Raw genomic sequence first — 13361 nt, 5'->3', positions numbered from 1 at the left:
TTCATTCCTCCAACAAATACAAATCAAGCCCCTCCTACACCAGGCCCTGTTCTGGGCCCTGGAAGTACACAGGTGAACAGGACAGAGGTCCCTGCCTCATGAAGCTGACACTCGACTGGGGGGAGATGAGAAGACTAGTGAACAGGGTATACGGTAACATGATTGCGGCCAGGGCTACTTCAGAAAGGGCCCTCAAGGAGGGCCTCCCCGAGGAGGGGGCATCTGAGCTGGGGCTGGAAGGAGAAGGAGGCAGCCAGGCCAATTCTGGGGGCGGGAGGAGCGGAAAGTTCCAGGTAGAGGAACCAGCACTTGCGAGGGCCCTGTGGTGCGGTCCTGTGTGTGCTCGCTTGCTCATGGTTGTTGGGGCAGGAATGCCGGGTGTGGAGGGGAGGAGGGATGGAAGTCCTCGCAGGAGATGGATTTGATTCTGAAGGGCTTTCATGAAGGGGAGTAGTATCAACAGAGTGAACACTCATACAGCTGGTCCTGCACGCAGGGCCTGGTGTCAGTCACCTTACATGAGCCAACTCGTTCAAACCTCCCCAAACTCTCTTACAATACCTACAGGTCCCGTTAATATCCCATTTTACAGATGAGGAAACTGAGGCAGTGAGGGGTTAAGTCACTTGCCCAATGGCACACTTCGAGTCATTGGTAGAGCTGGAATTTCCGGTAGACAGCCGGCTCTGGAACCCTAACCGCTGTACCACACTGCCTCTCAGGATGTGATTTCCTCACCTCCAACACACCTCCTCCAGGAAGCCTTCCCTCACCCCAGCATTTGTTTACACTGCTAAAGCAACATATAAACACGCCATACATCCTAAAAAACTTGGGTCCTCAAGAGGCCATCTTGTCCATGCCCCTGCCTCCGGGTGGATGTGGTATTATAAGTCCCATTTTGAAGATGAGACTACTGAGGCCCAAAGAAGTTAAGAGACTTGTCCATTACCCGGAGGCAGTGAGGGAACCAGAGCTGTGGTCTCCTAAATTCTTCCACTCCAGCTCTAACCCCTCCATCCTCCTCCATGAGATGATTCTCAAGTTTTCTTGCCTGTTCTCCACCGCAACTTGTCCCCCAGCTAGACAGCAGCCTCCCTCGGTGCCCAGCACAGGGCAGTGCACACAGCAGGTGCACACTCAGTGTCTGCAGATGGAACAGGTGGATGAGTGCAGGAATGCGCTGGGCTTGGTGCTGCTGTCTAGGACACCTTGAGCAGGGAAGGATGGGTGTCAGCGGCTGCTTGAAGGATGCTTAGGAATGTTTTAGTGAGCCAGGGAGCTGGGTTGGGGAATTTCTGTCTGGGATGGGAAAGGCGTCTTGGCCAGAGGGAACAGGGTGTGCAAAGCGAGAGGGAGAGGATGTGGTGTGATCAAGGAGCAGTAATGGTTCAGTTGGACTTGAGCATGAGGAAAAGATGGGCAATGAGGCTGTGGTTGGGCTGCAGGGATGGGGCCTGTCTGCCAGACTAAGGAACTGTGACTCTGGCTTGTGGGGGTCATTGGGCATGCAGAGAGAGGACAAGTAGCTGCCCAGTGAACCCTGGGAGCAAATCCTGACCTTGCTGAGTAACTTTGTGCAAGTCACGTGCCCTCTCTGAGCCTGTTTCCCGCTGTGGATGATTTGGGGATGGTGCCTATCCTAAGGGCCCTCTGGGCCCTGCATGGACTTATTCCGTGGTCGCTAAGTTCTTACAGTCTTAACAAACAAAGAGGCTCTGCTGGGTAGATATGGAATATCTTTAATGCCCTGATTTCTTCTTGCCATGCGTGGCTTTGCTCTGCGATATTCCGTGCCCTTGCAGAGGCACGTGGCCCGGGGCCCCAGGTCACAAGGGGGCCTGGGTCGACATGCTCTTCTTTATCTTCAAGCCTTTCCTTTTGTGGAGTCCAGTCCAGGGCAGGTCGACATCGTGGGCCTGGGCCTGGGCCTGGGCATGGCCCAGCTCCGAGGGTGGTGGCATCAATGGCATCAGTGGTATCAGCATGGCCATCGGCATTAGTGGCATCAGCCCCTCCGAGGCCCCAGGGGAGGCACGGGGCAGCTCATCAGGGTACAGGTTGGCATCACTCCAGCCTTCGGAGCTATCACTGTGGCTATCTGGACCAGTGGCTTCATCCTCAGATATGGTGACGGTCTCAGCCGTGTCTTCCTCAAGGTTGCTGTCTAAGTCCTCTGACGAGTGGCCGGTAGCCCCCTTAAACCCACTGGCTGTGTGGACATCTGTTGCATCCTCCTGCTTCTGCTCAGAAGGGGCAGCACAGAGCCCTGCCACAGGCCGAGTGGGCATCTTGACCCTGCCCTGGCCTGTCCAGAAGAGGGTGAGCTCCTGGCGGCAGGCGGCCACTGCCAGGCTGGTGAGCAGGGTGCTGGACACCAGGTAGAGCAGGGCGGGCTGGCCCATCTGCATGAGGACCATGGCCACAAAAGTGACCAGCAGGCCCACGGCATAGGCCACCGTGCAGGCCATGAAGTAGACCCGGCGTGAGCAGATTTGCACGTCGAAGCGGTGACAATAGGCCACCAGGAAGCCTGGGACCACGATGTCACCGAATCCAAGGATGGAGAAGGGCTGGTTGCACAGGGTCAGGGCTGAGAAGCTCAGCCGGGGCACTTTGAGCACCATGGGCAGCCTCTCATGGCTCAAGGAATCTGTGGGGCCCGAGGCCACCTCCACCATGACGCTCTCGCCAGTCCTGGTGAGGAGGGGCGTGACAAAGACAAAGAAGACGTCAAAGGCCAGCAGGGCCAGCAGGAAGGAGGCGCAGTTCTTGAGTGTGGGCAGCCGCACGCGCTGCAGGATGAAGAGGCAGTAGGCCATGCCCAGCGTGTCCTGCAGGAGCCACGCCCAGCGTTCCTCGTTGCGGTAGGCAACCCAGAGGACTGTCACCACTGTGCACAGGCTGGCCAGCAGCAGCAGAGGCAGCTGCAGACGGGCCCGGCGGCCAGGCAGGAGCCACTGGTGCTGCTGCAGGGACAGGTGGCACGCCAGGGGTGCCAGACAGCTGTAGAGGCCGGTGCCCGCGCCCAGGCCGAAGATGGCGATCATGACATAGACAAAGCAGTCGTAGAAGAAGTAGAGTAGCAGCATGATGGAGCAGGACGTGGTGACCACTGCGCCCGTCATGGCCGGCGTGAAGTCCACTGGGGCATCCTCGTCTTCCTCCTGCCCCCGCTGGGCTGCCACTGCTTGCTGATGGTTGTGTCCGCCTGGCCCCCCTCCTCCTCGGGCTCGGCGCCGCTGCAGCCGGTTAGACTCGGTCAGGCCTGCCCAGTAGCCACCCACGGCCACGGTGCCTACGGCCAAGACAAAGATGACCACCATGTTGTAGTCAAAGATGGGCTCTGCGGGCGCATACAAGGCCACACGGACCGTGGCGCCACTGCGGATGTGGCTGAAGATGTCAAGCATGTCGGTGTAGCGGAGCACTGCCACTGGGATGGAGAGGTCTGGCAGGGGCTGGCGGGGGTCCTGGGACGCTGGGGTGGTGTCTGAGCACTGCTGGCCGCTGACCCGGCTCACGATGAGCAGCCCATGGGCGCCTTGGCCCTGAGCCAGCCAGCCCTTGGTGTAGAAGCTGCAGTTGCCCCTCAGGACCATGGCGGTGGTCTGGCGGAGGGGCCGCTGGTTGGGGGAGGTGGGCTGGGCCTGGTGGAAGGAGTCCTCGCCTGGGCACCAAGGTGCTGTGGTGCCATCATGCAGGGGCAGGAGTGGGGCGTGGTGCAGGTCGCGGGGGAGGGTGACATAGTTGGAGCTGAACAGGACACAGTAGTCCTTGCTCCAGTTCTCCGACACCACGTGGACCACGCCGTACTCCCCCCGGGCCACGGTGTTGGTGAGGAGGAGGAGGAGGAGGAGGAGGTGGAGGAGGAGGAAACCCAGGCACGCCATCCTCCTCAGGCACCTATGCTGCATCCCAGCGCAGCAGCTGCTCGCAGCCCAGCTCCCCTCCCCGGGGCGGGTGTGGCCCTCTGTCACAGAGCAGCTGGCCCTCCCTTCCAGGAAACCAGGGCCACACCTACCTAGTCATAAAGCTGTGCAGCCCGGGCCCAGGGCACTGCTGTGGAGCACAGGGTCCCTCTCAGAATCATGTCCCCCAACCCGGGTAGAGAGGTCCCCTGGGTCCCCGCTTTCTGCCCAGCCCCAAGTGGGGCGAGACCAGGTAATTCGAAATAAGAGGTGGGAGGATGGGGTTGAAGATCCCAGACAGGATTCTGGACCAACTTTGCCCCTTACCCACTGGGTGACCTGGGCAGACACCTCTACTCTCTGTGCCTGTTTCTTCAGCTGCAAAGAAATGAGGTTGTTAGACCAGAGTTTCCAAGGCCCTTGGGAGCCCAGACCTCAGTGACATTGCACACTTTTACTGAGCACTTACTGAGTACCAGATACTTTATTTACACTCATTGCGCTCCTGCAAGGAGATATAACTATATCCACCCAGCCTGAGGCTGCAAGCTGTCCTTCAGAACCCATGCCCCTTTCTATCGGCACATGACTGGAATTTCGTTCCCGGCCTCCCTTGGAGTTAGGAATGGCCACGCGGCCATTTCTTGCCAAAAGAATTGAGCAGAAATGATGTGAGCCCCTCAGGGGCCTGGACAGAGACTGCGGGGCTCCTCGTCCATCTCTTTCCCTTTCTCACAAGTCAGCCATGGGCAGGCCATTGACTGTGGAGAGGAAGACATTGTCCTAAGCGATGGGGAGAAAGGACGTGAAGGAACCAGTCCCTGGGTTTCTGCATGGAGCAGTGGCGTGGGATGCTCACTGTGGACTTCCTTAAGCCGCTGGCTTATTGTGGGCCTCTGTTACAGCAGTAACCTCACCCACATACCCCCATTTCATGGGTGAGTAAAGCCGAGGCCCAGAGAGGCCCACTCCATGGGCCCCAGCCGCAGTCCCCAGACCCAGCTCTCCTTGGCTGGCAGCTGCCTCACTCCAATCTCTGCCTCTGTTGTCATGTGGTGTTCTCCCCATGTGTCTCTGTGTCTCTCGTCTTCCTATAAGGTCACCAGTCATAGTGGATTAGGGCCCATCCAATGACCTTATCTTGATTACATCTGCAAAGACCCTATTTCCAAATAAAGTCACATTTACAGGTACTAGGGGTTAAGACTCCAACATAGCATTTTTGAGAACACAATGCGAGGAACACATTTTATTTTAACTTCCAAGGAGTAAGCATACAGTCACTGATCTTTCCTAAGGCCTCTCCTTAAGGAGCAGTCACCTGCCTTGTGAAATCCACACCAATGAGCCACCAGCTCCAATGTCCAGCTGTGGCTTCTTTGAAGTGGAGGGCGAGCTTGACAGGACCTTGCAAGTGGTTGGCAAGTGGAACCGTGTAGACTTGGACAATCTCCTCCCACCTGCTTATTTACATTTGTCTCACCCACACCTAATTTGACAGCTAATTTTTTGTATGACTCAGATTGTGTCTTTCAAAGCATTTGACTGAGTTTTCATAAGAAACAACATCTCTCCTTGTTTGTGCACTTCTGTTTCATCCATTACTCTAACATTTAATTATATTACAAATGGTAATTACAGGGACAACTTAACTGTCAGAAACGCATTAGGGAACAAAGACAAGTGACTGGGGAGCGCACCCCCAGCCAATGCGGGGAGAGGCGGCAGGCCCAGGGGTAGAGGCTCCCAGCTGCCCCTTCAGTGTCACATTTGTCAGGGGCGGTCAGGGAAGGGAGACGGCTTACATGGTTCTTATCAGAGTATAGCGGTGTCTAGACTGGGCGCACCTCTCTGTGTCCAAGCACCTAGGCACTGGGCACAGCAGGGCATGCCAGCCCCTTCCTGAGTGCTGTGATAATAAAACTCTTTCTGGCCCCCCAGCCACTGAGGTTCAGCCTTTACCATCACTCAGGGCTCCGCTCTCCACGCAGGGAGTCTCGAGTCTTTTAGAAATCAAGGACAAACGCACCCACTGGGATGGCTATTACCAAAAACAGAAATCACAAGTTTTGGCGAGGATATGGAGAAATTGGAACCCTCATATGTTGCTAGCGGGAATGTAAAATGGTGCAGCTGCGGTGGAAAACAGTTTAGTGGCTCCTCGGCAAGTGAAACATGGAGATACCGTATGACCCAGCCATTGCACTCTTGGGCATATACCCCAAAGAACTGAAAATGGGTGTTCAAATGAAAACTTGTACATGAACGTTCATAGCAGCACCATTCACGATAACTTAGAAGAGGTGGAAAGAACCTAAATGTCCTTCAGTTGATGAATGGATATACAAAGTGTAGTATATTCACACAATGCGATATCATCCAGCCATAAAAACGGATGAAGTTCTGACGCAGGCTACAGTGTGGATGAACCTTGAAAACATTACGCTAAGTGAAGGAAGCCAGACACAAAACGAGAAAGATATAGTATGATTCTACTTTTATGAAATATCTAGAATAGGCAAATCTATAGAGACAGAAAGCAGGTTCATGGTGGCCAGATGCTGGGGAAGGAAGAGTGGGCAGTGACCGCTTAATGGGTGTGGGTTTCCATTAGGATGATGAAAAAGTTCTGTAACTTGATAGTGGTGGTGGTTACACAACGTTGTTAGTGTATTTAATGACACTGAATTGTACACTTTAATGTGGTTGAAATGGTAAGTTCTATGTTATGTGTATTTTACCACAATTTAAAAAAGAACAAAACAAGGACTAGCTCCAGTCCCCTCCAGGGGCAGTGTGCTCAGGACAGGCCTCGTTTTAGTTCTTCTGGAGCCATCAGACCAGCATGTGCCCTGACTTGGGGCTCAGAAAACATGGGCACCCCAAGCAGAGCCTGCTCCTGCCCTTCCTCTCTGATCTACCCTTGGGCTCCTGGTGGACTTGGCTCAAAGAATTCTCTGGGGCCCCATTCCCTCTGAGACTCTTCCAGGGACCCAGCTCACTGAAGGCTTTTGGGTGTCTGTACAATTGCTGCTTCCTCAGATCTCCCCATCCAGCCCCCCAGCCCCCAACCCCTGACCCACCGGCCCTGGAAGGGCTCTTCTGCGTGGCCGCTTGGTGCCCTGACAGCACTGTGCACGATGCCCCGGCAGGTGCAGTCACACAAGTGGCCGATGCCCTCTGGGGCCATGGCCCACGCCCCAGGCCTTCTGTTCCAAGACTCTGCAGCACCCACCCCGTACACCCCCAGATGCCATCCCTTTCCTTGAGGGCACCCCCTGACTGCAGCTTTTGCTCCCTCCTGCTGCCCCCCTTAGCTATGGCCTGGGTTCTCAGGATCACTCCTAGGGCAGTCCAAGGGCTTCTGCCTTCCTTTTGGGGACCTAGGTGGCACCTGGAGCATTTCTCTTCATCCACTCAGGGCAATGAGGGCAGGAGACCCCAGGCAGTGGGTCTCAGCCCAGCATGGCTGCTCAGGAAGGATGGGGAAGGTGCCCAGCTCACCTGGCCCACCCACTGCCCCCGCTTCCTGGCCCAGTGTCTTCCTAGCTGCATGTCTAGAGGTGGTACAAGGCTGAGAAGGGACTGGATTGCTGTCTGCTTTCTCCCCCACTACTCCAGTAATGGAGGCAAGAGAGGCAGGAGCACGCTGGCCAGTCCCACGCCCTCCCACCCTAGTCAGGTGCCCGCTCTGCTCTCCCAATCTCCTCTTAGGTGCACTGAGTGCATGGCCCCTGCCCTTGCTTCTGCTCCCACCTGCCTTGGCCCAATGGGCAATGAGGCTGGGCAGTAGGCCTCTGTCCATGACCCCCTGGAGGGGCAGAGGGGGTGGGTGACAGTCTGGTGACCAAAGGTGGTCTTGGGAGTTATCTCCAAATGATGACACTCTCACTGGTCTTTCCAACATGCTGAGAGCTTTCAAAAATACACATGGTCCAGGCCTCTCCTGACCCTGAGCCTGCCCAGCAGCCTCTGCAGGGGTTGGTAGGCTGTAGAGGGTAGGGAACAGGAGGCGATGCTCTCAGATGGAGCAGGGACAGGGCTAGGGATCTTGGGGGGCTGGCAGCCAGCAGCTGGCCTGGGGGCTGGGCTGGGTTCCAGGGGTGGGCCACCTGAGCCCCATGCTTTGCAGGCTCCTAAATCTAGCTTCATCTCTGAATGCCGTTTGTTCACAAACTGGGGAAAGTAAAGAATTTCCTTAGGGAGGGAACTGGGGGGCAGCGGGGCAGGGAGGGGGACCCTATAAAGAACTCCTGCTGCATAGGGATTAAACACCGCGGAGGCTGAGTGAGGCTGGCCTGCGTGCACGTCCCTGGGCCTCACTGTCCCCATCTGTTAAAGGCGATGACATCACCAGCCTCATAAGGCGGTGTGAAGAGTAGATGAGATGTGAGGGGCTTCAGCGCCTGGCACCCAGGAAGCACTCACTCAATGACAGTATACCTATTGGTGAAATGCTGAAAGCAACCCCCTCTGTTTTGACCAAGGGTGAGCAGTTGAGTTTGAAGCCAGGGGGCTGGATGAGATGAGCCTGAGAGACCCCTGAGCTGGAGGCTGGGGCACCCTTGCACAAGCTGGGCAGGGCCTGTGTGGTGCTGAGAGACCCACAGAGGCTTCTGGTGGCCTGGGTTGCACTGTTTGCAGCTAAGCATCATTTTAAGGAGTAGAGGGGTGGAGGATGTTGGGAAGGTGGGGAAGAAGGTGCTGGGAGCCAGGACGGACGTACCCAACCCTCACTGCTCTCACCCAGGTGGGCCATCTTTGGGCTGGTTGCATCTTTGCCTGGGACACGTCCCCAAACAGACAATCTGAAACCCTGGGGCCTGCTCCCTGCTCCCTCCCCTCAGAGCTGCTTTGTCAGTCCTGGTCTCTGGAAACCCAAGCCCAATGACTTCAGTCAACTGAGGGGGTGGAAAGAGCCCTGGGCTTGGAGGTGGAAGACCTCTGATCTCAGGGGAGTCCCCAGGCCTCAGTTTCCTCAGTTATAAAATGGGCTGGTTCCTCCCTCTGTGGGCTAGTTGAGAATTCGATGATAAATGTTGTAAAGGATTTTGGGGATTGCAAAGCAATCTACAAATGCCCACAATTAAGGTACTATTACCTAGATTCCAAAACCTCCCTCCCTCCCAGATCTGACTTGCTCCCCAGTCCTGGTTTGCCCCATCAGCAGCAGGCAGACTGAGGAGGCCTGGAGAAGAAGCCCAGGACCCCAGGGCAGGGGCTATGCAGTCCCACTCAGGGAGGTGGGGGGAGCTCAAACTGGAAAACCAAGACCCACAGTGTGGTTTTTCCTCCATAGCTGATCTGTGCCCATGAGGGAGGGTCCCAAGGAGAAACGGGCTCAGGTCGGGGGAGTTTTAGGGACTGCAGCCTCTGGGCATGGCATGGAGAAAACTTCCTCCAGGCTTGAGAGAGGGGCCTGTCCCACAGCGACTCCCACCCCGCAGCTGCCTGGGCCCGTCCCCACAGTGTAGTGACATGTGTGTTTGTTGGCCCATCACACCCCCACTTACCCCCAAGAGACCTCTTCCTACCCATCCACCCACAGGTAGAACCTCAGGGCAGAATGACCCTCAGAAACTGTCTGGGGGCCTGCCCCGACCCTGGCACAGGAGCCCAGAACACACACCGGCCGTGGAAGGGTTAAACCTTGGACACCTGCCCGTGGCACGAGGAGCTGATGTTTTTGGGGCCTAGATGTTCCCAGCTGTCTCCGAAGCAGCCCCTCCACCCTCACAGTCTCTGGATGGAAGGGGTTCTGAGGCTCATCTGGACCAGCCCCTGCCTGCCCAGGGACCCCCGTGCAGCTTCTCTGAGACCACCAGCCTGGCCTCAGGGGTTTCCTCCGATGACCTTCCAGGGCCAGCAGCTCTGAGCTTCGTAGTCGGTTGCTAGCGTAGGTCCTGGGGAGCTGCTCGCCTCTGCCCCTCGCGTGGGGCCAGCAGTGCTGAGCGCACAGGAGGTGCTTGGAGGGAGCCCATCAGCTAAAGCCACCAGGCGGCACCAGCAGGAAAGGGGGGCAGTGCCCCAGCTTGGCCCCCTCAAGACCCTGTGTCTATGCAACCCCCTCACAGAGTCCTCAGCCCCTCCCAGGCTTCGCCATCCTTGGGGTGGCCCCCCACCACCTCCCGACACTGTCTAGGAAAAGCCTCGCTTTCTCACTTCTCCTTCCTGGGGTGAAAGGCGAGTTGAGAAAAATACCTCAGTTGTGGCCATTTGAGACTCATCGGTCACTTCTGGTCCCTCCTGTCAGCCAGGACCCTTTATGGGGCTCCTCCCCAACCCCGCAGTTGCTCTAGAAGCTCTCAGCCTATCTCTGTCCTGGTGCCCCCTGGTCCCCTCCTCCTGTCTTCCTCTGCTCAGCTTGTCCCCCCTCCATCTCTCTACTTAAGGGTACAGAGCTTGGGGAGTTGACAGAGTAGGTACCCCACACGGCCTTCAGGGAGACCCCTAGCTCCTCCCTGGGGCCAGACCCTCCCGCATCAGACCTCTCCTCCCTCAGCAGGAGCTTCTGGGCTCCCAGCACCACAGTCATCTCGGTCTGTTCTTGATGTCCTGTGCACACTCTTGTGTGCACAGGTGTGCACACACACACCGGCGCAGCCCTCCTTCCTGGTCAGAGACCCAGAGGCAAGGCTGGGAGGCCCCGGGCCCGTGTGCCAGAGGTGGAGTTGTGGACACAGCACACACTGGTTTCCACTGCACGCTGCTGTGTCTGAGCGCTCTCTTGGCCTCCTCGTGGCCCGTGTGGCCGCTGGCAGTGCAGGGGGATTAATGCCCCCCGGGAGCAGCCTTCGCCCTGTGACTAAGAGAGTTGGTGGATAAATACCCCTCGCCCCCCCGTGTGGGATGACGGAGGCCTGTGTCCCACTCCGGGGCCCCAAGCTTCCACAGCAGGAGTAAGCTCCAGCTGCCCACGGGGGTGGAGGTGTGGGCGTGCCCACCCTTCCTCGCACCTTCCTTTCCTGGCCTCACGTCCCCACTGGCTCCCTGTGCCCCCAGGTCTGCTTCTGCGGATCCCAAGCTAAGACAGCATTCAAACCCTTTCAGCCTCCCCAGCTCCTAACTCTACTTCCTGTTTCCAGCCCAGCTCCTCCCCGGGGGCGGGGACACACTCCTGTCTGGCCCCACTGCCACACCTTTGCTCAAGCTGTGACCCCGCCCACAGTGTCCTTTCCCTGCACCCTTCCCCCATGGCCCTTGGCTCTTCCCTCCCTCCAGCTCACCCCTACAGAGCTGTCCTTACTCACCGGGCCAGCCAGACCCACGCCCCTCTAAGTCCTCTACCAGCCCTCAGGGGCGCACCTAGCACCCCATCCTCGACGGTGTGTGAGAGCTATCAGGTTTGCTGGCCACACAGCGGCCCTGAGGACTGAAAGTGGCCTCCATTCTCTGGGGCGCACTCTCCACCCAGCCCCGGCACAGTCCAGGCCTCCACAAACGCTGGTTGAAAAGATAAATATTATTATTTACATCACCACCCCCTTACAGCCAACACTAACACCCTCATCTCCCAGCCCTGCACCCCCAAAGCCCCGCTCTGGCTGTCCAATACCTCTGGGTGTGGGCAGGTCCAGTGGGGGCTGGGGCAGTCCACACCTGGGGTGTAAGCCATCAGCTGGCTGGCTGCCCCAAGAGCCACTCATCCTGCCCCAGGTACTGAAGGCAGAGAGGGGTCGAGCGCCCCATCCCTTCTCTTTTCTTCACTTAGCTAATGATGCTGCCCCGGAGGAGCCATCCAGGGGCCACAGGCTCCCTGTGACCAGCAGAGGGGTTGCCCCAGAGGGTGGGCCACTGAAGCCAGCAGCATGATGGCCCCAAGGATTCTCTGCCCCCTCAAAGAGAGGCTGGCTTTGGCTGGGGCCCACCTGGCTCTTGCTCACAGGCCACTCCATCACTCTCCCACCCCCCATCTTCTCACAAAGGGGACGCATGTGGGGCAGGAGGTGACAGGAATCAGGGTGAGAGTCTTGGTGGTGGTTAAGGAGCGGGAGCCTGTGTGGCCAGCAGGACAGTAAAGGTCCAAGGGTGCAAGGCAGCAAGGCAGGACGTTGCTGGTGGCTGTGCCACAGTGCCAGAGGAAGTTCTGGTGGCCTGGGAGGGCTTCTAGTGATGTGGCCTGATGTCTGACGATGTCACCCAATTTCTAATGACGTCGCCAGGGCTTCTGACAACGTGGCCTCGGTTCCCAGTGGTGCTGGAAGGCACTGCTCAGGCCCAGGGGCAGCAGCGTGGTGGCTGGATGCTGTCACAAGAGCTTCCTGTGATGCTCCTGGGGCAGCGAGTGGCCCCTGACAGTTGCTGAGGACGGCCCCAGGTCTCTGGTGGGCTGCAATCTGTGCTCTGGGAGCAGACCCCTCTTGGAGGGACCCCTGTGCTGCTTTGAATTTCCTGGCTCCCCATTTCCACTCCATGCCCCGTCTATTCCCCAGGGGGGCCTGGGGCAAGGAAGCCTGGGGCCCAGCCCAGGACTATTGGTTATTTTCCATTGTCCTGTGGCCCAGACTGCTCTCCTAGGCCTAGAACTCCTGCCCAGCCTGGGGCTGGGGAGGGCCTCCCACGATCTCAGTGCCAGCTGCTCCTGGAGGTACAGGGTATAGGAAGGAGCTGGTCCCTCCACAGACAGGGCGGCCAGCTGAGCCTGGCGATCATCTTCCCAACCATAGATCTTGGGGGCCACTCCACGGCCCTCCGGCTCAGACGCCCGTGGACTGCTTGATGCTGTGAAAGCTGACGCGGGTGGGGGAGGTGGGGATGGACATGGCACGGGCCACCCGGGCGCGGATGGAGTGCTTGTCCTGCCATCGGTGCCACCTCTTGCGGATGGCAGAGCGGACCTGCGGGCACAGAGCAGAGCATGACGTCTGAGCCCTGGTGTCAGGACCCTCACTCCCGCCCCTGGGGCTGCCACAAGCAGCGGTGCAGGGAGCAGCTGTGCAGGTGAGCAATGCACAGGTGTGTAGTACACAGGGGTGAGGTGCATGGGGGCCACATAGGAGGTGGCGACATTCACATCGTCAACATTGTTGATTTGCATCTCTGTTGGGACAATTTTGTCAGGTGTTCTGTGGAAGGGGTGCTTCTTTAAAATCCACACAAAACTGCCATAGGGCCTTTGCCGTGAAGATCCCCTACCCTCAACCCACTGGGGCTCCCAGCAGCATCCCCACAGGGACCTGGGAGCAGGGAGCAGAGAGCCAGAATGTGGAGGGCAGGACAAGGCTACAATCTCTGGTCCCAACGGGCCTCCTGCCATCCGGAGCCCAGCCCGAGGCCCTTACCTCGCTGTTGAGGAAACAGTAGAAAACAGACACGAAGAAACCCTGGGTGGAGGGAGAAGGCAAGTCAGGGGTCTGGGGCGGGTGTGGCCCCACCCAGCCTCTGAACTGCCCCCTCGCCCCTCCCCTAGCCTCATGCCCTTGCAGGCTCCTGCCAGGGAGCATCCCCACC

At 57.9% G+C, this 13361-nt stretch overlaps 2 protein-coding genes across 4 annotated transcripts in view; both read right to left on the bottom strand.

The window, feature by feature from the left end:
* Positions 1 to 1829: 1829 nt before the first annotated feature.
* On the bottom strand, positions 1830 to 4478 carry SPPL2C (signal peptide peptidase like 2C). Of its 2 annotated transcripts, XM_087440225.1 has the most exons (2): positions 4462 to 4478; positions 1830 to 3906 (listed from the first exon to the last, which is right to left on the bottom strand). In XM_087440225.1, the coding sequence occupies exons 1-2, from the start codon at positions 4476 to 4478 to the stop codon at positions 1830 to 1832; spliced, it is 2094 nt and encodes a 697-aa protein (XP_087296351.1). The 2 variants fall into 2 exon arrangements, with proteins under 2 accessions (XP_087296351.1, XP_004432659.3); XM_004432602.3 differs by lacking the exon at positions 4462 to 4478 and having other exon boundaries at positions 1830 to 3893.
* Positions 4479 to 12556: 8078 nt separating this feature from the next.
* CRHR1 (corticotropin releasing hormone receptor 1) overlaps positions 12557 to 13361 on the bottom strand; it is a 47498-nt gene continuing 46693 nt past the window's right edge. The window contains exons 12-13 of one of the 2 annotated variants that reach the window (XM_004432599.3): positions 13193 to 13234; positions 12557 to 12748 (exon numbers count right to left, since the gene is read on the bottom strand). In XM_004432599.3, coding sequence (XP_004432656.1) covers positions 12608 to 12748; positions 13193 to 13234 — 183 coding nt within the window. In that variant the 3' untranslated portion in view covers positions 12557 to 12607. Of the gene's footprint in view, positions 12749 to 12954; positions 13235 to 13361 lie in introns of those variants that run through there. The other variant, XM_087441335.1, reaches the window with a different exon arrangement.

The sequence above is a fragment of the Ceratotherium simum genome, chromosome 16 (assembly GCF_057802395.1).
Source record: "Ceratotherium simum simum isolate JZ-2026a chromosome 16, ASM5780239v1, whole genome shotgun sequence".
Lineage (NCBI taxonomy): Eukaryota > Metazoa > Chordata > Mammalia > Perissodactyla > Rhinocerotidae > Ceratotherium > Ceratotherium simum.
The sequence above is the reverse complement of the archived record's forward strand: the minus strand, read 5'-3'. Positions and strand labels throughout refer to the sequence as shown.